The sequence below is a fragment of the Pan paniscus genome, chromosome 20 (genome assembly GCF_029289425.2).
Source record: "Pan paniscus chromosome 20, NHGRI_mPanPan1-v2.0_pri, whole genome shotgun sequence".
Lineage (NCBI taxonomy): Eukaryota > Metazoa > Chordata > Mammalia > Primates > Hominidae > Pan > Pan paniscus.
The window spans coordinates 24,768,411-24,796,177 of NC_073269.2; the positions used below are offsets into that span (position 1 = coordinate 24,768,411).

The 27,767-nt window shown below is 39.0% G+C and overlaps 1 protein-coding gene across 1 annotated transcript in view; it reads left to right on the forward strand.

Moving 5' to 3' along the window:
* ZNF93 (zinc finger protein 93) overlaps window positions 1-26,951 on the forward strand; it is a 69,447-nt gene extending 42,496 nt beyond the window's left edge. The window contains 3 exon segments of the mRNA XM_034944161.3: window positions 16,169-16,189; window positions 24,797-26,078; window positions 26,080-26,951. Coding sequence (XP_034800052.1) covers window positions 16,169-16,189; window positions 24,797-26,078; window positions 26,080-26,178 — 1,402 coding nt within the window. The 3' untranslated portion in view covers window positions 26,179-26,951.
* The last annotated feature ends 816 nt before the right edge of the window (window positions 26,952-27,767 follow it).

The window sequence follows — 27,767 nt, forward strand, 5'->3', positions numbered from 1 at the left end:
TAAAATTTTTCTGAAAATCTGCCCTCTTTCTTCATAATGCTCATGTTTCTCATACTGAGAGTAGCTGTGCACTTTGGATGTTTAGAAATAAATTGCTTTTAGGGGCGTATTTTCTGGCTGATGATCAATCTTATATCTAATCTGAGCTTTTTCTTAAGATCTTTTTACCTTTTTTCTTTCAAAATAATCTTGCTGGCCGGGCGCAGTGGCTCACACCTCTAATCCCAGCACTTTGGGAGGCCGAGGTGGACAGATCACCTGAGGTCAGGAGTTCGAGACCAGCCTGACCAACATGGAGAAACCCCTTCTTTACTAAAAATACAAAAATTAGCCAGGCATGGTGGCACATGCCTATAATCCCAGCCACTCCAGAGGCTGAGGCAGGAGGATGGCTTGAACCCAGGAGGCGGAGGTTGCTGTGAGCCGAGATCACACCATTGCACTCTAGCCTGGGCAACAACAGTGAAACTCTGTCTCAAAAAAAAAAAAAAAAAATCTTGCTCAGATGGAGATTTGGTTTTCTCTCTAATGCTTTGGGTGTCTGTTTCAGAAGTCCTATTAGTATCCCGTGGTGTCTGAATGAGGTGGGCTGTCACAGTGAGAACTTTTGAAGATATGTCTATCTGGACTCATGCTGAAAATTCAGAAGTATTTTTTCCATGTCATCATTATAAGTAGAAACTGAGGCTGAAACACTGCTCACATTCTGATTATTGTGAAGGTGAAATTCTATCCATGACGCCTGCAGGCTCTCCTCCTGCAGCTCAGACGTCACTCTCTGATGTGATACTAGAGTGCTGCTGTGGCAAATGGGGTTCACATAAAATGTGAGCTGTGCTCTGGGCTGTGCCTCAGTGGCAGATGGTAGCGGTAAAGAGAGGACACTAGCAACTAGGAGAAAGTAAACAGGAGTGCTGTAGCCCAGTGCCAGGGAGTACAGAGCCACTGCTCTAAAATGTAAATAGCCAAAAAGATAGAACACTATTCAGCCATTTTTGTAGCAGAGTGAAAGCCTAGCTTCAGCAGACACCTGGCTTCAAGCTGCTAAACCAACTCCTGTTATGATGATGTGAAAAGTTTATTTGTCATTGAATATAAGCAATTAGTATACACAGATGGCCTCTTCAATATCCAGGTGAATTTAGGATGAACTATATATGACATGGTGCTGAAAATTATTCTACTTGTGGACTAATTATGATGACCATCTTTCTGACTTTGCAGTCTCTTAAGCAGATTGATGATGATGTATGTCACATTCAAGTTTAATTGTGTAATAAGACCATTTTCTTTCTGTTCTATTATTGTGGAGTTTCTCTGAAAATAGAGAAAATTTTTCTTTTAATTATTGTTTCCACAGAGTGTCTAGAATTACCAGACATGATATAAACACATAAGGTGCCAACCAGAATTTACTGTAGAGGGGACATTCCCTCTCAGACTTTGAGTCAGCCCATACTTGCGCAGCAAAATGCATGCTGTCCGTTAAATATGCACGTGGAATTTTGTCTCTGCCTATTTGGTATTGATAGTTCCTCTACTGTCACTTATAGAGAGGCTAGACCCAATTTCTACAAACTTCACAGGGCAGCAATTAATTAATCATTTAACCTTTTTCAGTGACTCTTGTATCTTCAGATTTGAAACTGATTCAGAAACTATGGAGCCCAGAAACCCAATCAGAGTAACATGTGTGCACTGAGTAGACATAGAGACATGAGAATCTCCACATTCCCCTTCCTCCTCTTGCTAAGTGCTCACAAATGTACAGGTAAACACCTGTGGCTACTCCAGTCGTTCAGGCCCTAAACTTGAAGCTCCAAATTTTGAATCCAGGTCTTGAGATTTGGGGGAAAAAAAACTTACCTAAGAAATGCAAGTCCCTTTGGTTATCAAACTCAGACATTAAAATGAAAGTACTGTTATGTCTTTCTCCCCCCTTTGAACTATGTATTCATCTCTTGAAACTGTTCACTATTGCCACAAGTAATTATAAATTAAACTAATAATGCCACATTAGACACTATATCCCATACCCTAAACCATAATAATATATATGTAATCAATAATCGATGTTATTTCTGTAAATAAATAAAAATTTCTGACAATCAACTTTGTATCAGCCCACTCTCTGTCCCTGTCTTGTTGTCTTTACAAATTGTCTTGTAACTGCTGGTAATCAAAATGTAGATTCCAGGCAACTTGAATCTTTGCTCCCAGGTTATAATCCTTAAGCTTGACCCAAGTAAACTATCTACTTATATTCATGTTCTTTCAGCTTTTTTTTTTTTTTTCATGTAGACTTACCATTTAGAATGTGCTAGAGTAGTCTCTATGAGGGGATCTCTCCTTTGATTGTATTCCACTTGCTGTAACACCAAAGGATGCAGAGCCAGGTGGATCCTACCTGGAATCTGCAGACAAGGTCTGGCCTCTGCCTGGGATTTACAAGAAAGGACCAGAACTTGGATTGAGAATGTACAGAAAATGAACAAAAGTCATTTTCTGCATTGTGAATGTAAACATAGACATCTTACAGCCCCCATTTGGGAATGTGGCTCTTTGAGATTTTCACATCTTGTTCATTGACCTGCTACAGTTATGTGAGGGGCTCCAGGAGAAATAGACTCAGATGGCAGAATCTGTAAGTGTAAATAAGCATCTTAGGAGTGAGAGATCGAGGCCACAAAGTATCCAGAGCCATGACCACAATTATATTTAGCTGTAAAATGTAATACTAGAGTAGAGTATTTTTGATCTTTCTTTTACCCAAGAGCTAGCAAATCAGAATGGGTGATCCAGGTTCTGGAGCTCCACCAGGGCAGTTCCATTTTCTATTTAGAGTTAGCCTGAGTCTCTCCAGCCTGGCTTATCATTGGGCCATGAGGCCTGGGTCACTGGGAATCTCTCACAATCACCCAGGTGTCTTTGAGGCATCTGAGGATGTCCAGAGCAGAATTTTGTCAGGCTGACAAGAGTGGTTAATTCTGCTTCTGTCTCAGTGTAAGAGAAATGAGTCATCCTGTGTTTGTTCATTCCCTCATACAAGAGATATCTTTGGTTGGTACCCCGATGACAGCTTCTCCAGTTTACTGGTACTTGGATAATAAGGAGAAGATCTGGAGACCCAGATAGATAAACTAGCTCCTTCCACTTCATATGGGCATTAAAAAAATACATGAAGCAGTCATAGTTCCTACAATCCAGAAACTTTTAGTCTAGACTAGCTACTGGATAAGTAATTGAAGTGTGCATCATATGGTTGGTATAATAAATAGATGTGTTAAAAATCTTGGGCTTTAGACCACTTTCTTTATATTGTTGTGACTTCTGATGTCTACACCTGAAGGGAGATTTGTGAACAAAATAATTGTTATAAATTCTTTTTTTTTTTTGAGATGGTGTTTCACTCTGTCACCTGGTCTGGCGTGCAGTGGCACGATCTCGGCTCACTGTAAACTCTGCCGCCCGGGTTCAGGTGACTTTCCCTTCTCAGCCTCCCGAGTAGCTGGGATTACAGTTGCCTGCCACTGCACCTAGCTAATTTTTGTATTTTTACTAGAGGCAGGGTTTCATCATCTGGATCAGGCTGGTCTTTAACTGCTGACCTCGTTCTGCACCCGCCTTGGTCTCCCAAAGTCTTGAGATTACAAGCATGACCCACCGCACTTGGCCGTATATTTTCTATTTCTTTTACCTTGCTAACTGTAGATATTTATTTTCTAATAAAATTACCCTAGAAAACCTTAAGGGATTTGTTTAAGTTGCATACTAGTATATAGTATAAAGTTGTCAGGGCAGTGACTAGAAAAGATAAAAACTACAGAAACTCTGGGATTTAAGTTTCTTTTAGGTAAGCTTAGAAACAAAACAAAACTGGAAGTTTCCTAGTTGCATAGAGAACAGAATTCTACATAGGGTTCTCACCCTGCCCCAGACGTGTTCAGATTCATCCTTTTTGGAGACCTTAGTTAGGTCTGAACCTACCCTGGAGTATTGCCTCACAGAACTCGTTAAAGGAGATCAGAGTTTTGGCTGCTGAATCCTGCTGCCTTTCTAGAGCTGGTGCTCACAATTTCTTGAAATTCAAAAGCAGATAAATCGGGAAAAAAAAGTATGTATTGTAAGGTGTTTGTTTTTAAATTTTTTATTAAAACCAGTGCTTGCAGAGACATTGTATTTAGCAACTTGTTTTCTATTCCTGTAGATCCAGTAGTTGCTGCACAAGTCAAAAAAGTAAATATAAACAGAATGAAATTTTCTCTAGATTACATTAAACTCTTCTGTATCTCTTTCATCTGTCTATATTTAGCTTTTATTCTATACAATTTTTTTAAAAATTTGATGACAGAAAAACAGAAGAAAAAATAAAAATGGGCCCTTTATCTAAATCCTGAAAATTAAGAAACATTTAGTACCAGCTCCCCGGGTGTTAAGAGAATTAAATCATATAATGTGTTATGCCCAGCACCGTGCTCTGTATCATACTCTAGCACATAGTGCCTGCTTAATAAACATTGCATTAGTACCTGTGTACGTGTTCTTTTTAAAATACAGACTTATTCAGATATTGCTGTCTTCTGTTTCCTCTGTAAATTTTAAAGAGCCAGCAAAAAATATAAAACTTTTAAATGGAATGGGCTGTCCTTATTTTTACTAGAAGTATTTGGTTATTGCAAGAGTGCTAAGTGTAAGGGACCCTGTGCTGTTCCTGCTTTCTCTAACTAATGCTCATAATGAGCCAGTGGGGAGCAACATCAGCATTGGCAGGGGACTTGTTTAAAACACTCATTCATAAACCCTCTTCAAACATGCAGAATCACATTACAGAATGTGCGGCCACAATTATCAGGTGATTTATAAGCTCGTTAAAGCTTGAGAGGCAATGCTTAGCTTAGTGGTTATCAGCCCAGGCTTCTCATTAGGATCACATGGCCAATTTGCTGAAATCTCTTGTGCCCTCCCCACAGCTTCTGTTTATTGTTGTGGGTGGAAGCATCCATGTTTTTTTAATGAAGTGCCTCATGTGACTCTAAGGTGATTCCAGAATCAAGTATAAGGGCTTTAAAATATATTCATGAGAGTTAAATTCCACCTGTGCACTAGAGGGTGGTCACAGGGCCTATTCTATTTGGGTTTGGTAGGGACAGGTAAGTGTGGTGCATATTTCCATTACTGTAGCAAAAGTTGCTGGTGTCTATGGCAGGGGAGGGCACCTGAGGACAGGAAAGGAGAAACTTATATTTTTATCTTCATGGAGCAGTTCATTGTTCCCGAATCTCTTCTGTTTTAAAGGACAGAAATGGGTGGCTTTTTCTGTCTTTTTCTGCCAGAAGATGTCATGCTAGCAGGTAAACATGTGGTACACCTTTAAAGGCATATTCTCCAGATGCAGGTGTAATTTGTACAGAGAATCTCATCTGAGAAGAAACTCCAGGGAAGGAGGAGAAAGAAAAAAAATGGCTTTTCTTCAGGTAAACATGTGTCAGATGAAGAGCTGTGTCCACTCTGCCTCCTGGACTGCCATGCGTTTAGTACTCACAAACCTTTACTTCTCTACTTTTGTTTTTCCTCCGTGAGTTTGATTTAACTACTTCTTAAAATTCCTATGATAGTCAAGGGTCTTTGAAAAATATTTCTTTTTTATATCCCACAGACTTCTCTACATTCTGTTTGTCATAGCTTCTTATATGCCATGCAGAATTATCAGCAAGAATTTATGATCCACAATATTAAAAATATTCCCTTTGTGGCTGTTGAACACAGAAAGATGTGGATACTCAAGATTCCTATTGGGGAAAACTGTGGTCCTTAGTAAATATGGTAAAGTAAAAGCCTCCACTCGTGTTCCATTAGCTGTATGCAGAAGATAATTCAGAAAATGCTTATTTAAATGGGATAGAATTTATTACCCAGAATGTTCTGAAAAAAATTATTAGGAGATACTTGCTCTCTAGGGTGCTAAATGAAGCCTATTTAAAATTACTACTAAAAATTACAGAACATAGGAGTTAACTGTATTTTGGAGTTTGCATAAAACTGATGTTTCTTTATGGTTAAATTCAGATTATAATTTACGTTATTTGGGAGGAATATTTCAACAGTGATACTGTGTTCTGTGTGCATTAACACATCAGAAAAATTTGTCCTAGTGCAGTTAATGGTTAATGATTCACTTGGTGAAGTAGCTCTCTCTCACAGATTTTTTCACTATAGTTAATTATTTTTCTCTTCATTATTAAGCATCCTTATCCAGCGGATTTGCATAAACCATCACATTTAATCTGTCAGTTGTCCTTTTTTCTTTTTTTTCTACATAGTTTTCTATGGAAAATGAAGGCTGTTATCTTTGTTTACAGGCCACAAAAACTTGGAAAAACACAGGCTCTTCCACTTACTGGATGTTTCACAAAATATCCTTCTCGGGCCAAAAACATTGACATTTTTGGTGAGCTTGTTAGAAATTCAAAAAATCAGACTTCATTCCAGATCTTCTGGGAAAAAACCCCCGCATAACAAGGTCTTCAGCTTATTGTACATATTAAAATTTGAGAGGTGACTTCTAACTCAACATGTCTTTTCCATATGAAACATATTCACATCTCATTCTGTATGATGTAAATATAGCACTCAAAAATGTACATGTTCATGTTCATGCCCTTAATTTTATACTTTATTATCTAGAAAAATATCATATATGAACTGATGTTGTGGATCTAATGCTGCCCTTTTTTTCTCAGAGAATACATTAGAGAATATTTCTGTGTTGAAGATTATTTTATTGGATAATTTTAGTCAGTCCTATAAGTCAGAACCACTTCTCTTTACTCTCTCATTTCACCTTAAGTAAAATTAAAAATTCCACCCATGGCCACTTGGTGAAAATGTGTGTGTGTGTTTTTCAGGGACCATTGCAATTTAGAGATGTGGCCATAGAATTCTCTCTGGAGGAGTGGCATTGCCTGGACACTGCACAGCGGAATCTATATAGGAATGTGATGTTAGAGAACTACAGTAACCTGGTCTTCCTTGGTGAGGATAACTTTAATACATAATTCATAATACACCCTAAAGGTTTTATTTCTCTTTTTTGTAGAATGTTTTTTAGTAATTTATTCTTTGCATAAAGGAGTTTCAGATCCATTTTTTCCAGAAAATCTTCAGAATTTGTTCATTTAGAAAAGAATTTCTTCAGTGCCTCTCGCCTGTAAATCCCAGCACTTTGGGAGGCTATGGCGGAGGAGATTGCCTGAGGCGAGGAGTTCGAGACCAGCCTGGCCAACATGGTCAAACCCCATCTCTACTAAAAATACAAAAAATTAGCCAGGCGTTGTGGCATGCGGCTGTAATCCCAGCTACTTGGGAGGGTGAGGCAGGAGAATTGCTTGAACCCAGGACACGGAGGTTGCAATGAGCCGAGATCGCGCCGTTGCACTCCAGCCTGGATGACAGAGCAAGATTACTTCTTGAGAAAAAAACAAAAATTTCTTCAAGATGTTTCATCTTAATCCAATCTTTCCACATTCCTGAGTTGAGCTGTATTCTTCACTCTAAATTAGTGGTAATTACAGAAATTTACTGACGTAAAATATTGTAGCCCCCACCTGAAAATCTAAATGCCACCACCAATTTTTGATTCAGTGGTACCAGGTAGTAAAATTAAGAAACCTACAAATTGGAAGTATTTTCTTTTTCCTTTTTTTTTTTTTTTTTGAGACGGAGTCTTGCCCTGTCACCCAGGCTGGAGTGCAGTGGAATGATCTTGGCTTACTGCAACCTCCGACTCCCAGGTTCAAGCAATTCTCCTGACTCAATCTCCCGAGTAGCTGGGACTACAGGCATGCGTTACCATGCTCTGCTAATGTTTGTATTTTTAGTAGAGATGGGGTTTCACCATGTTGGCCAGTCTGGTCTCCAACTCCTGACTTCGTGATCCGCCCGCCTTGGCCTCCCCCGATCTCATGATCCACCTGCTTTGGCCTCCCAAATTGCTGGGATCACAGGCGTGAGCCACTGCACCCGGCAAATTGAAAGTATTGTTTAAATATCTATAAATTTCTGTTATAAATTTGTATTTTGGTATTAATTTACTAGAATATTTTATCACATCGTCTTTGCTGAGCACATTACTAGCTTGTAATTGGAGAATATGAGCAAGATTCACGTTATTTATTCTTAACAAAACAGGTATTGTTGTCTCTAAGCCAGACCTGATCGCCCATCTGGAGCAAGGAAAAAAACCTTTGACTATGAAGAGACATGAGATGGTAGCCAACCCCTCAGGTAGGTGTGAGTGAAAATGAATACAACAGACAACACAGTAAGAGGTCCCAAGGCTAAAGAGAAAGCCAGTCCTTAAAATGTGATTCGGGAAGCTGTGTTCCAAAGGAAATAGTTCCTGGGCAGCTGTTTTTTGTTTTTGTTTCTGTTTTTTAATTTTGTTCTCACAAAGGGACATCTTCCGTTTTATGCTTTTAAATTCTCTAAGGATTCTACTTTTGTTTTGGTGAGCTTCCTTCAAGTTCTCAGTGAGAGCCACAGTCCTCTTGATGGCATATAAGCGATTACACAATCTGGCTGCTTTTCCATTCTTTTGGGGACACAAAAATATTTGCATGATTTTGAAAAACTAAAACTACTTTTTAGTTCTATTTTTGCATCAGGTCTAAAATGTGTGAGAGTAGTTTCTGTTGCATTTTTTTGTTCATTTTTCTTTATAGTCCATTCTATTTTTATTACTACATAGTTTTTAAGTATAGTTTGCAATTATACATATGATATGCTTCTGCTTTGTTCTTTTTCCTCAAGATTGCTTTGGCTATTCACACTTTTATTGTAGTTTCATGTAAATTTTAGAATTGTATTTTCCATTACTGTGAAAAAAATACCACTGCAATTTTGATAGGAAGTTTATTGAATCTGTAGATTACTTTGGATAATATGACACTTTAATAATACTTATTCTTTCAAGTTATAGACATAAAATATTTTAAAATTTATTTGGATCTTCTGATTTTTTTATTGTAAAGATTTTTTATCTCCTTAGTTAATTTTTTTCCCAGTAGTTTTTTTTAATGCTACATTAAATAAGATTTTTCTTCCTCTATTTTGTCAAATAGTTTCTTTTAAGTGCATGAAACCATTCATATACTTGTGTGTTAATTTTCTATTTTGGTAATTTACTATTTACTGAGTGTATTTATTAGTTTAGACAGCTTTTTAAATTTTTTTTATTTTTTGACAGTTTCGCTCTTGTTGCCCAGGTTGGAGTGCAGTGGCGCGATCTCAGCTCACCACCACCACGCCTGGCTAATTTTGTATTTTTAGTAGACATGGGGTTTCACCATGTTGGTCAGAGTGGTCTCAAACTCCCGACCTCAGGTGATCCACCCGCCTTGGCCTTTCAATGTGCTGGGATTACAGGCATGAGCCACCATGCCTAGCTAGACAGTTTTTAATATACTGTTTATGGTTTTTAAAATATGAGATTATATGATCTACAAACAGCAACTTTTTACTTATTTTTCTTCAATTTCAGTGACTTTCTTTCCTTCCTTCCTTCCTTCTTTCTTTTTTTTTCTTTTTTTTTAATTATACTTTAAGTCCTAGTGTAGATGTGCACATTGTGCAGGTTTGTTACACATGTATACATGTGCCATGTTGGTGTGCTGCACCCATTAAGTCGTCATTTACATTAGGTATATCTCCTAATGCTATCCCTCCCCCATCCCCCCACCCCACAACAGGCCCCAGTGTGTGATGTTCTCCTTCCTGTGTCCAAGTGTTTTCATTGTTCAATTCCCACCTATGAATGAGAACATGCAGTGTTTGGTTTTTTGTCCTTGCGATAGTTTGCTGAGAATGATGGTTTCCAGCTTCATCCATGTCCCTACAAAGGACATGAACTCATCATTTTTTATGGCTGCATAGTATTCCATGGTGTATATGTGCCACATTTTCTTAATCCAGTTTATCATTGTTGTACATTTGGGTTGGTTCCAAGTCTCTGCTATTGTGAATAGTGCTGCAATAAACATACGTGTGCATGTGTCTTTATAGCAGCATGATTTATAATCCTTTGGGTATATACCCAGCAATGGGATGGCTGGGTCCAGTGGTATTTCTAGTTCTAGATCCCTGAGGAATCGCCACACTGACTTCCACAATGGTTGAACTAGTTTACAGTTCCACCAACAGTGTAAAAGTGTTCGTATTTCTCCACATCCTCTCCAGCACCTGTTGTTTCCTGACTTTTTAATGATCGCCATTCTAACTGGAGTGAGATGGTATCTCATTGTGGTTTTGATTTGCATTTCTCTGATGGCCAGTGATGATGAGCATTTTTTCATGTGTCTTTTGGCTGTATAAATGTCTTCTTTTGAGAAGTGTCTATTAATATCCTTTGCCCACTTTTTGATGGGGTTGTTTTTTTCTTGTAAATTTGTTTGAGTTCTTTGTAGATTCTGGATATTAGCCCTTTGTCAGATGAGTAGATTGCAAAAATTTTCTCCCATTCTGTAGGTTGCCTGTTCACTCTGATGGTAGTTTTTTTTTGCTGTGCAGAAGCTCTTTAGTTTAATTAGATCCCATTTGTCAATTTTGGCTTTTGTTGCCATTGCTTTTGTTGTTTTAGATGTGAAGTCCTTGCCTGCCTATGTCCTGAATGGTATTGCCTAGGTTTTCTTCTAGGGTTTTTATGGTTTTAGGTCTAACACTTAAGTCTTTAATCCATCTTGAATTAATTTTTGTATAAGGTGTAAGGAAGGGATCCAGTTCCAGCTTTCTACATGTGGCTAGCCAGTTTTCCCAACACCATTTGTTAAATAGGGAATCCTTTCCCCATTTCTTGTTTTTGTCAGGTTTGTCAAAGATCAGATAGTTGTAGATGTGTGGCATTATTTCTGAGGGCTCTGTTCTGTTCCATTGGTCTATATCTCTGTTTTGGTACCAGTACCATGCTGTTTTGGTTACTGTAGCCTTGTAGTATAGTTTGAAGTCAGGTAGCATGATGCCTCCAGCTTTGTTCTTTTGGCTTAGGATTGACTTGGTAATGTGGGCTCTTTTTTGGTTCCATATGAACTTTAAAGTAGTTTTTTCCAATTCTGTGAAGAAAGTCATTGGTAGCTTGATGGGGATGGCATTGAATCTATAAATTACCTTGGGCAGTATGGCCATTTTCATGATATTGATTCTTCCTACCCATGAGCATGGAATGTTCTTCCATGTGTTTGTATCCTCTTTTATTTTGTTGAGCAGTGGTTTGTAGTTCTCCTTGAAAAGATCCTTCACATCCCTTTTAAGTTGGATTCCTAGGTATTATATTCTCTTTGAAGCAATTGTGAATGGGAGTTCACTCATGATTTGGCTCTGTGTTTGTCTGTTATTGGTGTATAAGAATGCTTGTGATTTTTGCACATTGATTTTGTATCCTGAGACTTTGCTGAAGTTGCTTATCAGCTTGAGATTTTGGGCTGAGACAATGGGGTTTTCTAGATATACGATCATGTCATCTGCAAACAGTGACAATTTGACTTCCTCTTTTCCTAATTGAATACCCTTTATTTCCTTCTCCTGCCTGATTGCCCTGGCTGGAACTTCCAACACTATGTTGAGTAGGATTGGTGAGAGAGGGCATCCCTGTCTTGTGCCAGTTTTCAAAGGGAATGCTTCCAGTTTTTGCCCATTCAGTATGATATTGGCTGTGGGTTTGTCATAAATAGCTCTTATTATTTTGAGATACATCCCATCAATACCTAATTTATTGAGAGTTTTTAGCATGAAGGGCTGTTGAATTTTGTCAAAGGCCTTTTCCGCAGCTATTGAGATAATCATGTGGTTTTTGTTGTTGGTTCTGTTTATATGCTGGATTATGTTTATTGATTTGTGTATGTTGAACCAGCCTGGCATCCCAGGGGTGAAGCCCACTTGATCATGGTGGATAAGCTTTTTGATGTGTTGCTGGATTCGGTTTGCCAGCTTATTGAGGATTTTTGCATCGATGTTCATCAGGGATATTGGTCTAAAATTCTCTTTTTTTGTTGTGTCTCTGCCAGGCTTTGGTATCAGGATGATGCTGGCCTCATAAAATGAGTTAGGGAGGATTCCCTCTTTTTCTATTGATTGGGATAGTTTTAGAAGGAATGGTACCAGTTCCTCCTTGTACCTCTGGTAGAATTCAGCTGTGAATCCATCTGGTCCTGGAGTTTTTTTGGTTGGCAAGCTATTATTGCCTCAATTTCAGAGCCTGTTATTGGTCTATTCAGAGATTCAAGTTCTTCCTGGTTTAGTCTTGGGAGGGTGTATGTGTTGAGGAATTTATCCATTTCTTCTAGATTTTCTAGTTTATTTGCGTAGAGGTGTTTATGGTATTCTCTGATGGTAGTTTGTATTTCTGTGGGATGGGTGGTGATATCCCCTTTATCATTTTTTATTGAATCTATTTGATTCTTCTCTCTTTTCTTCATTAGTCTTGCTAGCGGTCTATCAATTTTGTTGATCTTTTCAAAAAACCAGCTCCTGGATTCATTGATTTTTTGAAGAGTTTTTTTGTGTCTCTATCTCCTTCAGTTCTGCTCTGATCTTAGTTATTTCTTGCCTTCTGCTAGCTTTTGAATGTGTTTGCTCTTGCTTCTCTAGTTCTTTTAATTGTGATGTTAGGGTGTCAAGTTTAGATCTTTCCTGCTTTCTCTTGTGGGCATTTAGTGCTATAAATTTCCCTCTACACACTGCTTTAAATGTGTCCCAGAGATTCTGGTATGTTTTGTCTTTGTTCTCATTGGTTTCAAAGAACATGTTTATTTCTGCCTTCATTTCATTATGTACCCAGTAGTCATTCAGGAGCAGGTTGTTCAGTTTCCGTGTAGTTGAGCGGTTTTGAGTGAGTTTCTTAATCCTGAGTTCTAGTTTGATTGCACTGTGGTCTGAGAGGCAGTTTATTATAATTTCTGTTCTTCTACATTTGCTGAGGAGTGCTTTACTTCCAACTATGTGGTCAATTTTGGAATAAGTGCAGTGTGGTGCTGAGAAGAATGTATATTCTATTGATTTGGGGTGGAGAGTTCTGTGCATGTCTGTTAGGTCTGCTTGGTGCAGAGCTGAGTTCAATTCCTGGATATCCTTGTTAACTTTTTGTCTCATTGATCTGTCTAATGTTGATAATGGGGTGTTAAAGTCTCCCATTATTACTGTGTGGGAGTCTTAAGTCTCTTTGTAAGTCTCTAAGGACTTGCTTTATGAATCTGGGTGCTCCTGTATTGGGTGCATATATATTTAGGATAGTTAGCTCTTCTTGTTGAATTGATCCCTTTACCATTATGTAATGGCCTTCTTTGTCTCTTTTGATCTTTGTTGGTTTAAAGTCTGTTTTATCAGAGACTAGGATTGCAACCGCTGCCTTTTTTTGTTTTCCATTTGCTTGATAGATCTTCCTCCATCCCTTTATTTTGAGCCTATGTGTGTCTCTGCATGTGAGATGGGTTTCCTGAATACAGCACACTGATGGGTCTTGACTCTATCCAATTTGCCAGTCTTTGTCTTTTAATTGGAGCATTTAGCCCATTGACATTTAAGGTTAATATTGTTATGTGTGAGTTTGATCCTGTCATTATGATGTTAGCTGGTTATTTTGCTCATTAGTTGATGCAGTTTCTTCTTAGCCTCGATGGTCTTTACTATTTGGCATGTTTTTGCAGTGGCTGGTACTAGTTGTTCCTTTCCATGTTTAGTGCTTCCTTTAGGAGCTCTTGTAGAGCAGGCCTGGTGGTGACAAAATCTCTCAGCATTTGCTTGTCTGTAAAGGATTTTATTTCTCCTTCACTGATGAAGCTTAGTTTGGCTGGGTATGAAATTCTGGGTTAAAAATTATTTTCTTTAAGAATGTTGAATATTGGCCCCCACTCTCTTCTGGCTTGTAGAGTTTCTGCCGAGAGGTCAGCTGTTAGTTTGATGGGCTTCCCTTTGTGGGTAACCTGACCTTTCTCTCTGGCTGCCCTTTTTTCCTTCATTTCAACTTTGGTGAATCTAACAATTATGTGTCTTGGAGTTGCTCTTCTTGAGGAGTATCTTTGTGGCATTCTCTGTATTTCCTGAATTTGAATGTTGGGCTGCCTTGCTAGATTGGGGAAGTTCTCCTGGATAATATCCTGCAGAGTGTTTTCCAGCTTGGTTCCATTCTCCCCATCACTTTCAGGTACACTAATCAGATGTAGATTTGGTCTTTTCACATAGTCTCATATTTCTTGGAGGCTTTGTTCATTTCTTTTTATTCTTTTTTCTCTAAACTTCTCTTCTCGCTTCATTTCATTCATTTGATCATCCATCACTGATACCCTTTCTTCCAGTTGATCAAATCAGCTACTGATGCTTATGCATTTGTCACATAGTTCTCGTGCCATGGTTTTCAGCTCCATCAGGTCCTTTAAGGACTTCTCTGCATTGGTTCCTTTAGTTAGCCATTCGTCTAATCTTTTTTCAAGGTTTTTAACTTCTTTGCCATGGATTCGAACTTCCTCCTTTAGCTTGGAGAAGTTTGATCATCTGAAGCCTTCTCTTAACTCATCAAAGTCATTCTCCATTCAGCTTTGTTCCGTTGCTGGTGAGGAGCTGTGTTCCTTTGGAGGGGGAGAGGCACTCTGATTTTTATAATTTTCAGTTTTTCTGCTCTGTTTTTCCCCATCTTTGTGGTTTTATCTACCTTTGGTCTTTGATGATGGTGACATACAGATGGGGTTTTGGTGTGGATGTCCTTTCTGTTTGTTAGTTTTCCTTCTAACAGTCAGGACCCTCAGCTGCAGGTCCGTTGGAGTTTGCTGGAGGTCCACTCCAGACCCTGTTTGCCTGGGTATCAGCAGCGGAGGCTGCAGAACAGCGAATATTGGTGAACAGCAAATGTTGCTGCTCCAGAGATCATTCCTCTGGAAGTTTCATCTCAGAGGGGTACCCGGCCGTGTGAGGTGTCAATCTGCTCCTACTTGGGGGTGCCTTCCAGTTAGGCTACTCAGGGGTCAGGGACCCACTTGAATAGGCAGTCTGTTTGTTCTCAGATCTCAAGCTCCATGCTGGGAGAACCACTACTGTCTTCCAAGCTGTCAGAGGTTTCTCCTGCAATTTTGTTCGGCTATGCCCTGCCCCCAGAGGTGGAGTCTACAGAGGCAGGCAGGCCTCCTTGAGCTGTGGTGGGCTCCACGCAGTTCGAGCTTCCTGGCTGCTTTGTTTACCTACTCAAGCCTCAGCAATGGCAGGCGCCCCTCCCCCAGCCTCGCTGGTGCCTTAAAGTTTGATCTCAGACTGCTGTGCTAGCAATGAGGGTGTAGGACCCTCTGAGCCAGGCATGGGATATAATCTCCTGGTGTGCCATTTGCTAAGACTGTCAGAAAAGTGCAGTATTAGGGTGGGAGTGACCCAATTTTCCAGGTGCTGTCTGTCACCCTTTCCTTGGCTAGGAAAGAGAATTCCCTGATCCCTTGCACTTCCCAGGTGAGGTGATGCCTCGCCCTGCTTCGGCTCACACTTGGTGTGCTGCACCCATTGTCCTGCACCCCTTGTCCGACAATTCCCAGTGAGATGAACCCGGTACCTCAGTTGGAGATGCAGAAATCATCCGTCTTCTGTGTCGCTCACACTGGGAGCTGTTGACTGCAGCTGTTCCTATTTGGCCATCTTGGAACTGTCCCCCTCCCTCCCTCCCTCCCTCCCTCCCTCCCTCCCTCCCTCCCTCCCTCCCTCCCTCCCTTCCTTCCTTCCTCCCTTCCTTCCTTCCTTCCTTCCTGTTTTTTGGTGGGATTTCAGTCTTGTTGCCCAGGCTGGAGTGCAATGGCATGATTTCGGCTCACTGCAACCTTTGCTTCCTGGGTTCAAGCAATTGTCCTGCCTCAGCCTCCAGAGTAGCTTGGATTACAGGTGTTTGCCACAATGCCTGGCTAATTTTTTGTAATTTTTTAGTAGAGATGAGGTTTCACCATGTTGGTAAGGCTGGTCTGAAACTCCTGACCTTAGATGATCCGCCCATCTCTGCCTCCCAAAGTGCTGGGATTACAGCCGTGAGCCACCGCACCCAGCTGGATTTTTTTTAGTTCTGTGAATAATTTTCTGTCACATACTTCTAGTGCTACATTCAAATAGATGTATTGCCAATGGACACAATATAGTTTTGTATTGGTGTCTGAATATGATGGAGCAAACACCTCTTCAAGTTTTCATAAACCGATTTTTGAAGCATTTCCTCAGGTAACTGTGTGGGTTTCTTTTTTTCTTTCTTTTTTTTTTTTTCTCTTTTTTTGAGGCGGGGTTTCATTCCTGTTGCCCAGGCTGAAGTGCAATGGTGCAATCTAGGCTCACTGCAACCTCCACCTCCTGGGTTCAAGAGATTCTCCTGCCTCAGCCTCCCAAGTAGCTGGAATTACAGGCATGTGCCACCACACCCGGGTGATTTTGTATTTTTAGTAGAGAAGGGGTTTCTCCATATTGGTCAGGCTGGTCTCCCAACTCCTGACCTCAGGCGATCCACCTGCCTCAGCCTCCCAAAGTGCTGGAATTACAGGCATGAGGCACCCCGCCTGGCCCAACTGTGTGGATTTCTATGTAGACAGAACTGACCATAAACTGTGGTTCAGGCAACTGAAATTGAATCATTGATTTGCTTCAGGGAACACAGTAAAAGCGAAGGTCTGTAGGCCTGCCTACATGGCTGTACATGGATGCCTTTATTCAAGTCTCTGGAATGGCACGACCTCTCCCAGACTGTGGCTGGGATGAGTTTGGGATGGTTACAGAGTAAGTTCAGAATTCTCAGTGAGACCAAGTTGGCTGAACTCTATCCTGGGCTGTAGCCAAGAACAGGGGTCCTGTAGTTTCCCACCTGCATGAGGGCCTCCCTTCTGAATAGAACACTTCTCAATCTTCAGCTTTAACTGCATTTCACAACTCCCTCCCTGGATCTCAAATTTCTGTTAGAGGCACTTATTTTGGAGATGTCATCTTGCTACATAATCCAGGCTGGTCTCAAAATCCTGACCTGAAGCAGTTCTCAAACCTTAATGTACCATGGAGCTGTCATTACAGTTGTGAACCATAATGCCTGGTTTTCTCATAAAGGCATGTTTGTCAAGGATGGTTGAGATCTTTTTTGCTGTAAGGGGATATGAAAATAGGGCACTTTTAATCTTTTCATCTTACTGATGTCACTCTCCCTGTAGATTTTTACTTTCTATTTTCTACTTCAAATTTGTCTGTAATTTGAGATTCAGATATTTAGGACAATATGCTAGAATTTGCATGGTATGCCTCAAGTAAATTAGATAATTAGTAGGCACTCCATATTTACGAAAATAGTTACTTGTAAATTTCAGTTTGCTGCAGGCAAAAAGGAATTAAAGGATTTTCATCTACTTACTTTAGCCTATATCTAAATAATAATATACTTTATTTTCTAATATTTGTTTTACATATCAGAGGGTCTAACCCTATTCTGCAAAATATATATTTTCTTTATTTAAAAATGTAAGACTACTCTTTGCTTCTAAAATTGGATTACAGCAGTTTCATTTTGTGTAAGAATAGCATATATTTTAAACAAAAGTAACTCTAGGTTCTTTTAAATGCTAATTTATTAAGTTTCTTATTAGAATCTTCTATTTATAATTATACGGCATATTCTCTGAAATTTTACTGCCATACAGTGCATACCAATGATTCAAAATACCTGCACTTCATGAGTACAAACTAAAAGCTAAATATTGCAGTTACCTAGAATTTTTTTTTTTTTTTTTTTTTTGATGGAGTCAATCTCTGTCATCCAGGCTAGTGTGCAGTGGTGCGGTCTTGGCTCACTGCAACCTCCACCTCCAGGTTCAAGCCATTCTCGTGCCTCAGTCTCCCAAGTAGATGGGATTACAGGCATGTGTCCCCACACCCAGCTAAATTTTGTATTATTAGTAGAGACGGGGCTTCACTACATTGGCCAGGCAGGTCTTGAACTCCTGACCTCAGGTGATCCACTCGCCTTGGCCTCCCAAAGTGCTGAGATAACAGACATGAGCCACTGCACCCAGCCTGACAATTATTTTTTTTGTGATACATCAATGTTGCATACTAGATTTTATGAGGAAACATTTCTATTATTGTTTCAAAGTTCCATATTAGTGTGTTTTCTCAGTGTAGGGTTTTTTTTTTTTCCGAGACAGAGTCTCACTCTGTCGCACAGGCTGGAGCGCAGTGGCGTGATCTTGCCTCACTGCAACCTCTGCCTCCGGGGTTCAAGGGATTGTGGTTCGTGCCTCAGCCTCCCAAAGTGCTAAGATTACAGGTGTGAGCCACTGCACCCAGCCTCATTGTAGGTGTCTTAACATTAGTTTCTTGTGTTTTTTGGTTTTACTTATGTATTATAATTTTAGGCAATTTGTAATTCTCTTGGTACACTTTAAGTCAATTTGAGGTTTAATTAAGAGATAAATTATGCATGTCTGTCAATCAGATTATATATGTATATGTGTATATCTATAAATATGACTCCAATTTTAGTTATGGCTTATATTCTTAGCTGATTTTCGATGGTAGTTTTATCTTGTCTAAGTGAGAGTCATGGAGATAGTCTTATTTTCACCATGTGTTTAATGATTAATGTATATTTCTTTTTGTGAAAGAAACACTTTTGTGATTTGAAGGTAATTTTCAAAAAGATTTATAATTCTGTATTTTTTTCAGTTTTTCTTTAAAAGCATTGTTTTAAAAACACATAACATAAAATTTACCATCTTAAATTTATTGAAGTTTATATTTCAGGGCCAGGTGTGGTTGTGGTGCTCATGTGTAATCCCAGGATTTTGGGAGGTGAAGCCAAGAGGATCCCTGGAGCCCAAAAGTTTGAGAACAGCCTGGGCAACATATGGAGACCCCTCTCTATGAAAAAAATTTAATAATAGCCAGGCATGGTGGTGTGCAGCTGTGGTCCCAGCTACTTGGGAGATTGAAGGGAGTCAAAATTGTGCCACTACACTCCAGCTTGGGTGACAGAGTGAGACCCTATCTCAAAAAAAGCTGTTCATTTCAGGCATGTTAAGTATATTCACGTTGTTATGCAAAAGACTTCTAGAAACTTAACATCTTGTAAAACTTAAATTCAATGTCCATTAAGTAACAACTGCTCATTTTACCCTCTCTCCATACCTTGAGAGACAAGCCTTCTACTTTCTGTTTTTATGATTTTGACTACTTAAGATATCTCATAAGTGGAATCATACAGTATCCATAATTTTGTTACTGGATTAATTCAGGTGACATAATATTCACAAGGTTCATCTAAAAAGGTGACAAGATTATTCTCTTTAAGATGGAATAATATTCCATTGTATGTATATGTTACATTTTTTAATATGTTTATAAGTCAAGAGACATCTAGGGTGCTTCAGCCTATTGGCTTTTGTGAATACTGATTACAATAAACATGGATTTGCTTTGCTGCCCAGGCTAAAGTGCAGTGGTGCAATCTCAGCTCTCTGCAACCTCTGCCTTCTGGTTCAAGCAATTCTCGTACCTCAGCCTCCCAAGTAGCTGGGATTACATGTGCATGCCACATCGCCAAGCTAATTTTTGTATTTTTAGTAGAGATGGTGTTTTACCATGTTGGCCAGGCTAGTCTCGAACTTCTGACCTCAGGTATCTGCCCACCTCACCCTCCCCAGTTGCTAGGATTACAGGCTTGAGACACTGCACCTGGCCTGTGTTAACATGTTTTGGATATAGATTTATGAATACTTTTTTCCATTTCTGTATTTTTATGTCTAAGTAGTTTATTTAAAATATGTTTTTGTATCATTCAAGAAAATAAGCCAACTTTATCAGTGTTGATAATCAGTTCTTGAAGAGATTATTTTTCTCTATTTTGTAAACATGGCAACTTTGTGGAAAATCATTTGATCATATACAAAATGGTTCATTTCTGAGCTCTCTATTCTGTTCTTTCATCTGTTTATGTTTGTGTCATTATCATATTGTTTATGTTACTGTAGCTTTTAACTGTAGGTTGTATTGATATCTTTGAAAAATGAAATTTTTGACCCCTGAGCAAGAATATATTGAAGAGTGTGTTTCATATTCACATATTTTTGAATTTGCCAGTTTGACTTTTGCTTTTTAATTTCTAGTTTTATTCAGGTTTTATTAGAAAACACCCAGTGCATAATTTTAGTGTTTTTAAATTGATTTGTTGTTATTGTTTTGAGACAAGATCTTACTGTCACCCAGGCTGCAGTGCAGTGGCAGAATTTTAGCTTATTGTAGCCTCAACCTCCTGGGCTCAAGTGATTGTTCTTTCACCTCAGTTTTTTGAGTAGGTAGGACTGTAGACATGCACTACCATGTAAGGCTAATTGTTTGCTTTTTTGTAGTGTTAGGATCTCACTATGTTTCCCAGGCTGGTCTCAAACTTTTGACACCAATGGATCTACCAAAGTGTTAGGATTATAGGCAAGAGCCATGGCACCCAATCAGTATTTTTAAATTTAATAAAACTTGTTATGTGTCCTAACAGAATATACCAGATGCAAATAAGAATATTGTGTATTATCTTGGTTTTGACTGGAGAGTTTTGTGTGTGTCTGTGAAGCCTAGTTGGTCTATAATATGGTTTGGATGTCTATGTTGTCCAAATCTCATGCTGCAATATAAATCCTCAATGTTGGCTGTGGGACCTGGTGGGACACGTTTGGGTCATTGGGGGCAAATTTCTCATGAATGGCTTGGTACATCCTCTCGGTAACCAAAAAGTTTACACTCTATCAATTCAAATAAGAGCTGGTTCATTAAAAGAACGTGGCTTCTTCACCTCATACTTGCTCAGTCTCTTACCATATAATATGTCCAGTTACTCTTTACCTTCCACCTTCATTTTAAGCTTTCTGAAATCCTCACCAGAAGCAGATGCTGGCACACACTTCTTATACACTCTGCCAAGCTGTGAGCCAAATAAACAATTTTTCTTTATAAATTATGCACTCTCAAGTATTTCTCTATATGCAAAAGAATCAAAATAGTCTATAATGTTGTCTAAGTTTTTTGGTTGTTATTTTTTACCTGAATTTTCTATTATTGCAAACTGGGTCTTGATGTCTACAATCATTATGTTGCTATGTATATCTCGCTTCACTTTTATCAATATTTGCTTTATATATTTTGGAGCTCTGATGTTATGTACACATATACATATAGATAGATAAATATTTTAGTTATACATTCCTGCTAAATCAACTCACTTTACCATCATATAATGTAGGCACCAGCCCCACAGGATTAGTGGGTTTTTCTCCCTGTGTGCAGAGATAAGAGATTGTAGAAATAAAGACACAAGACAAAGAGATAAAAGACAGCTGGGCCCGGGGACCACTACCACCAAGACGCGGAGACCGATAGTGGCCCCGAATGTCTGGCTGCGGTGTTATTTATTGAATACAAAGCAAAAGGGGCATGATAAAGAGTGTGAGTCATCTCCAGTGATAGGTAAGGTCACGTGGGTCACGTGTCCACTGGACAGGGGGCCCTTCCCTGCCTGGCAGCCAAGGCAGAGAGAGAGAGGGAGAGAGAGAGACAGCCTATGCCATTATTTCTGCATATCAGAGACTTTTAGTACTTTCACTAATTTTGCTACTCTTGTCTAAAAGGCAGAGCCAGGTGTACAGTATGGAACCTGAAAGCGGACTAGGAGCGTGACCACTGAAGCACAGCATCACAGGGAGATGGTTAGGCCTCCGGATAACTGCAGGCAGGCCTGACTGATGTCAGGCCCTCCACAAGAGGTGGAGGAGTAGAGTCTTCTCTAAACTCCCCCAGGGAAAGGGAGACTCCCTTTCCCGGTCCGCTAAGTAGCAGGTGTTTTTCCTTGACACTGAGGCTACTGCTAGACCGTGGTCTGCTAGGCAACGGGCATCTTCCCAGACGCTGGCATTACCGCTAGACCAAGGAGCCCTCTGGTGGCCTTGTCTGGGCATAACAGAAGGCTCGCACTCTTGTCTTCTGGTCACTTCTCACTATGTCCCCTCAGCTTCTATCTCTGTATGGCCTGGCTTTTCCTAGGTTGTGATTATAGATCAAGGATTATTATAATATTGGAATAAAAAGTAATTGCTACCAACTAATGATTAATGATATTCATATATAATCATATCTAAGATCTATATCTGGTATAACTATTCTTATCTTATATTTTATTATGCTGGAACAGCTCATGTCCTCGGTCTCCTGCCTCGGCACCTGGGTGGCTTGCTGCCCACAATATAATATCAGTTTTTGTCTTGTAGAAGTACTTGATTTAAAGCATATTATGTCCAATATAATTACGACCACCTTACTCAATTGTGGTTACTATTTTCATGGAATATACATTTTTTTCATTCTGTTACTTTCTGCCTATTTGACTCAATGCTAAAGTAAGTCCCTTGTAGGCAGCATACTATATGCTTTTTTAAAAAAACCACTTAGGCATTCTATATCTTTTTCTTTATATAATTTTATTTATATATATATTTATGTTTGTATTTATTTATTTATTTATTTTATTTGGTTTGTCTTTGAGATGGAGTTTCACTCTTGTTGCCCAGGCTGGAGTGCAGTGGCATGATCTCAGCTCACTGCAACCTTCACCTCCCAGTTTCAAGTGATTCTCCTGCCTCAGCCTCCTGAGTAGCTGGGATTACAGGTGCATGCCACCATGCCCAGCTAATTTTTTGTAATTTTAGTAGAGACGGGATTTCACTATGATGGCCAGGCTTGTCTTGAACTCCTGAATTCAGGTGATCTTCCTGCCTCAGCCTCCCAAAGTGTTGGTATTACTAGCATGAGCCACTGCACCCAGCCTCATTTATTTCTGAGATAGTGTCTCACTCTGTCAACCAGCTTATTTGTATTTTTTGTAGAGACAGAGGTTTGCCATGTTGCCCAGGCTGATCTTGAACTTTTGGGATCAAGTGATCAGCCCATCTTGACCTTCCAAAGTCCTATGATTACATTTCATTTTATTTAGTAGTTTAATCTATATTTAAAATGATTGGTTAAAGAAATGAAGTTGTTATTACCACTAATATTGTTATTGTTTTATGTGTTTCTAGTAGTTATATTTTTCTCATTTCCTGTTTTACTTACTTAATTTTCATTTAATTTTGTACTGGCATGCTTTGATTATATTTTACTTTCTTTTGCATACTTCGTATAAATAATATCTTTGTAATCATCTCAAAAACTGGAGATTACATACATCTTAAAGTTAAAACAATATATTTTAATCTCATAACAACTTCAATTGAATAAAAACTATGCCTCTATATTTTCCAGTTTGTTATTGATATAAAAATTATTTTATATGGTGTATCTACAGGTGCACGCCTGTTATCCCAGCACTTTGGGAGGCCGAGGTGGGTGGATCCCGAGGTCAGGAGATCGAGACCATCTGGCCAACATGGTGAAATCCCATCTCTACTAAAATACAAAAAATTAGCCAGGCATGGTGGCCCATGCCTGTAGTACCAGCTACTCAGGAGGTTGAGGCAGGGGAATCACTAGAACCCAGGAGGCACTCCAGCCTGGGAGACAGAGTGAGACTCCATCTCAAAATATATATATATTTCCAAATATTCAGTTTGGTCTTATTATATTGACATTGTTATGCAACATATCACTAGAGTGTTTTTTATCTTGCAAAGCTAAATCTCAATACACAGTAAATAACTACCAATTCTTTGTATTTTGTGGTTCTTTTCAAACACCACTCTGTTTTCTGTTTCTAAGAGTATAACTGCTTTATATATCTCATCCAATCTCTGTCTTTTTGCAGCTGGGTCATTTTATTTTGCATAATGTCATCAATATTTATCTTAATAGTTGTTACAGTATTTTCTGCTTTTTGAAAACTGAGTGATAATTCCTGTACTTTTGTGTCTACTGAATGATTTGGTGACACAAATTTGGATTACTTTTACCTATTGGCTTGCAGTAACAATGCTACAATAATTATGTGAAAGTTAATGTAATATATGTGCTGCATTCTGTTTTATTAGTCTACTTTTTCACCTTTATACTCATACCAAATTATTTTAATTCTGTAGCTTTTTTATGTGTTTTGAGATCAGAAATGGTATTGCCTCTAACATTGTTCCTGTTTTTGAAGATTGCTGGGTACTTTATTGTCTGTCTGGATTCCATATACTTTTAAATTTGTTGTTTTTATTTCTTTGAAAATGCAATGAGTCATTTGAAAAACATTGCATTAAATCTGTAGATTAAATTGAGCAGTAAAGACATCTTCAAAATATTAATTGTTTTTCAATTGTTTGTTTTTGAGATGGAGTTAAATTTACCTGCCTTACCAGTTACATTTGTGCCATTTTGGTTTGTATGTTTTTGTTACATTTATATGTTCAGGAAGACATTACAGCTTGTGGTATTTTACTATGTCATCTTAGTTATGTAGTTTGTATAATTTTATAGGTTAGATTTGTAAAGTATATTTATCTGAGTCTAGCAATTGAAGTAATGTGTTTTTATTGTTTCTTTCAGTTATATGTTCTCATTTTGCCCAAGACCTTTGGCCAGAGCAGAACATAAAAGATTCTTTCCAAAAAGTGATACTGAGAAGATATGAAAAACGTGGACATGGAAATTTACAGTTAATAAAAAGGTGTGAAAGTGTGGATGAGTGTAAGGTGCACACAGGAGGTTATAATGGACTTAACCAATGTAGTACAACTACCCAGAGCAAAGTATTTCAATGTGATAAATATGGGAAAGTCTTTCATAAATTTTCAAATTCAAACAGACATAATATAAGACATACTGAAAAAAAACCTTTCAAATGCATAGAATGTGGCAAAGCTTTTAACCAGTTCTCAACCCTTATAACACATAAGAAAATTCATACTGGAGAGAAACCCTACATTTGTGAAGAATGTGGCAAAGCCTTTAAGTACTCCTCTGCCCTTAATACACATAAGAGAATTCATACTGGAGAGAAACCATACAAGTGTGATAAATGTGACAAAGCCTTTATTGCATCCTCAACCCTTAGTAAACATGAGATAATTCATACTGGAAAGAAACCCTACAAATGTGAAGAATGTGGCAAAGCTTTTAACCAATCCTCGACACTTACTAAACATAAGAAAATTCATACTGGAGAGAAACCCTACAAATGTGAAGAATGTGGCAAAGCTTTTAACCAATCCTCAACACTTACTAAACATAAGAAAATTCATACTGGAGAGAAGCCCTACGTTTGTGAAGAATGTGGCAAAGCCTTTAAGTACTCCCGTATCCTTACTACACATAAGAGAATTCATACTGGAGAGAAACCATACAAGTGTAATAAATGTGGCAAAGCCTTTATTGCATCCTCAACCCTTAGTAGACATGAGTTCATTCATATGGGAAAGAAACATTACAAATGTGAAGAATGTGGCAAAGCCTTCATTTGGTCCTCAGTCCTAACTAGACATAAGAGAGTTCATACTGGAGAGAAGCCCTACAAATGTGAAGAATGTGGCAAAGCCTTTAAGTACTCCTCTACCCTTAGTTCACATAAGAGAAGTCATACTGGAGAGAAACCCTACAAATGTGAAGAATGTGGCAAAGCCTTTGTTGCATCCTCAACCCTTAGTAAACATGAGATCATTCATACTGGAAAGAAACCCTACAAATGTGAAGAATGTGGCAAAGCTTTTAACCAGTCCTCATCCCTTACTAAACATAAGAAAATTCATACTGGAGAGAAACCCTACAAATGTGAAGAATGTGGCAAAGCTTTTAACCAATCCTCATCCCTTACTAAACATAAGAAAATTCATACTGGAGAAAAACCCTACAAATGTGAAGAATGTGGCAAAGCTTTTAACCAGTCCTCAACCCTTATTAAACATAAGAAAATTCATACTAGAGAGAAACCCTATAAATGTGAAGAATGTGGCAAAGCTTTTCACCTATCCACACACCTTACTACACATAAGATACTTCATACTGGAGAGAAACCTTATAGATGTAGAGAATGTGGCAAAGCTTTTAACCATTCTGCAACCCTTTCTTCACATAAGAAAATTCATTCTGGAGAGAAACAAACCATACAAGTGTGATAAATGTGGCAAAGCCTTTATTTCACCCTCAAGGCTTAGTAGACATGAGATAATTCATACTGGGGAGAAACCCTAGAAATGTGAAGAATGTGGCAAAGCCTTCAAGTGGTCCTCACACCTTACTATACACTGAGAGTTCTGAACTTACTCTGTAACCATCCCAAACTCCTCCCAGGCACAGTCTGGCAGAGGTCCTGCCATTTCGGAGACCTGGAGGCAGAAGTGGCCCATTTACAGCCATGTAGGCAGGCCTGCAGACCTTGGCCTTTACTACGGTACCTGAAGTGGTTCAATGACTCACTTTCAGTTACCTGAGCCACAGCTTAAGGTCAGTTCTGCCTATATAGAAACCCACACAGTTAACCTGAGGAAATGCTCTCTGGTACTCACTGAAAGCCATACTCATCCACATCCTGATACAAGGCCCACCATATGCAGACCTGACTGCCAAAACATGCCCTAGTGTCTGCCCTACAGAGCAAAGTCCTGAAGGATATTTAGTCTGTCCAAAACTAAAATGAAGATTTCAACTCCCCAACCCCCTCTAACAAGCCAGCTAAAGGTGGACTATAGTGCAGACCCAGCAACCTTGTGACCAAGCTAAAACCCCTCATCACTACAAATTCAGAGGGCATCTCATCACCCTAAGAAGATCTTTACCTTCTAAAATCAGTTTATGAAAACTTGAAAAGGTGTTTGCTCCATCAAATTCAGACACTAGTACAAAACTATATTGTGCCCATTGTCTGGTTCTATTTTAATGTAGCACTGGAAGTGTGTGGCAGAAGAATTAGTCAAAGAAATAAAAATAGCCATTGAAATTGAAGAAAAATAAAATGTTGCTGTTTGTAGATCATACAATCTTATATTTGAAAAACCTTAAACAGTACATTAAAACCCATCTAAACTAATAAATACACTCAGTAAATTAACAAAATATAAAATCAACATACATGTATATGTACGGTTTTATACACTTAAACTATCTAATTAAACAGAGGAACACACTGGGCACTTTGGCTCACGCCTGTAATCCCAGCACTTTGGGAGGCCGAGGCGGGTGAATGATCTGAGGTCAGGAGTTTGAGATCAGCCTGGCCAACATGTTGAAATCCCATCTCTACGAAAAATGCAAAAATTAGCTGGGCATGGTGGCTAGCACCTGCAGTCCAAGCTAGTTTGGAGGCTGAGGGAGGAGAATTGCTTGAATTTGGGAGGTGGAGGTTGTCGTGAGCAGAGATCGTGCCATTGCACTCCAGCCTGGGCAACAGTGCCAGACTCCATCTGAAAAAGAAAAAAAAAATCGTATTTACTATAGCATTAAATAATAAATGTCTGGCCAGGCCTGGTGGCTCATGCCTGTAATGTCAGCACTTTTGGAGGCCAAGGTGGGCGGATCACAAGGTCAGGTGATCGAGACCATCTTGGCCATGGTGAAACCCCATCTCAACTAAAATATAAAAAATTAGCTGGGCATGGTGGTGCATGTCTGTAATTTCAGCTAATTAGGACTGAGGCAGGAGAATCGCTAGAACCCAGGGAGGTGGAGGTTTCAGTGAACTGAGATCATGACACTCCACTTCAGCCTGGAGAAAGAGCAAGACATTTTCTCAAAAAATAAATACATAAATCTCTGAGAAAATAACCAAAAAGGTAAGAAATCTT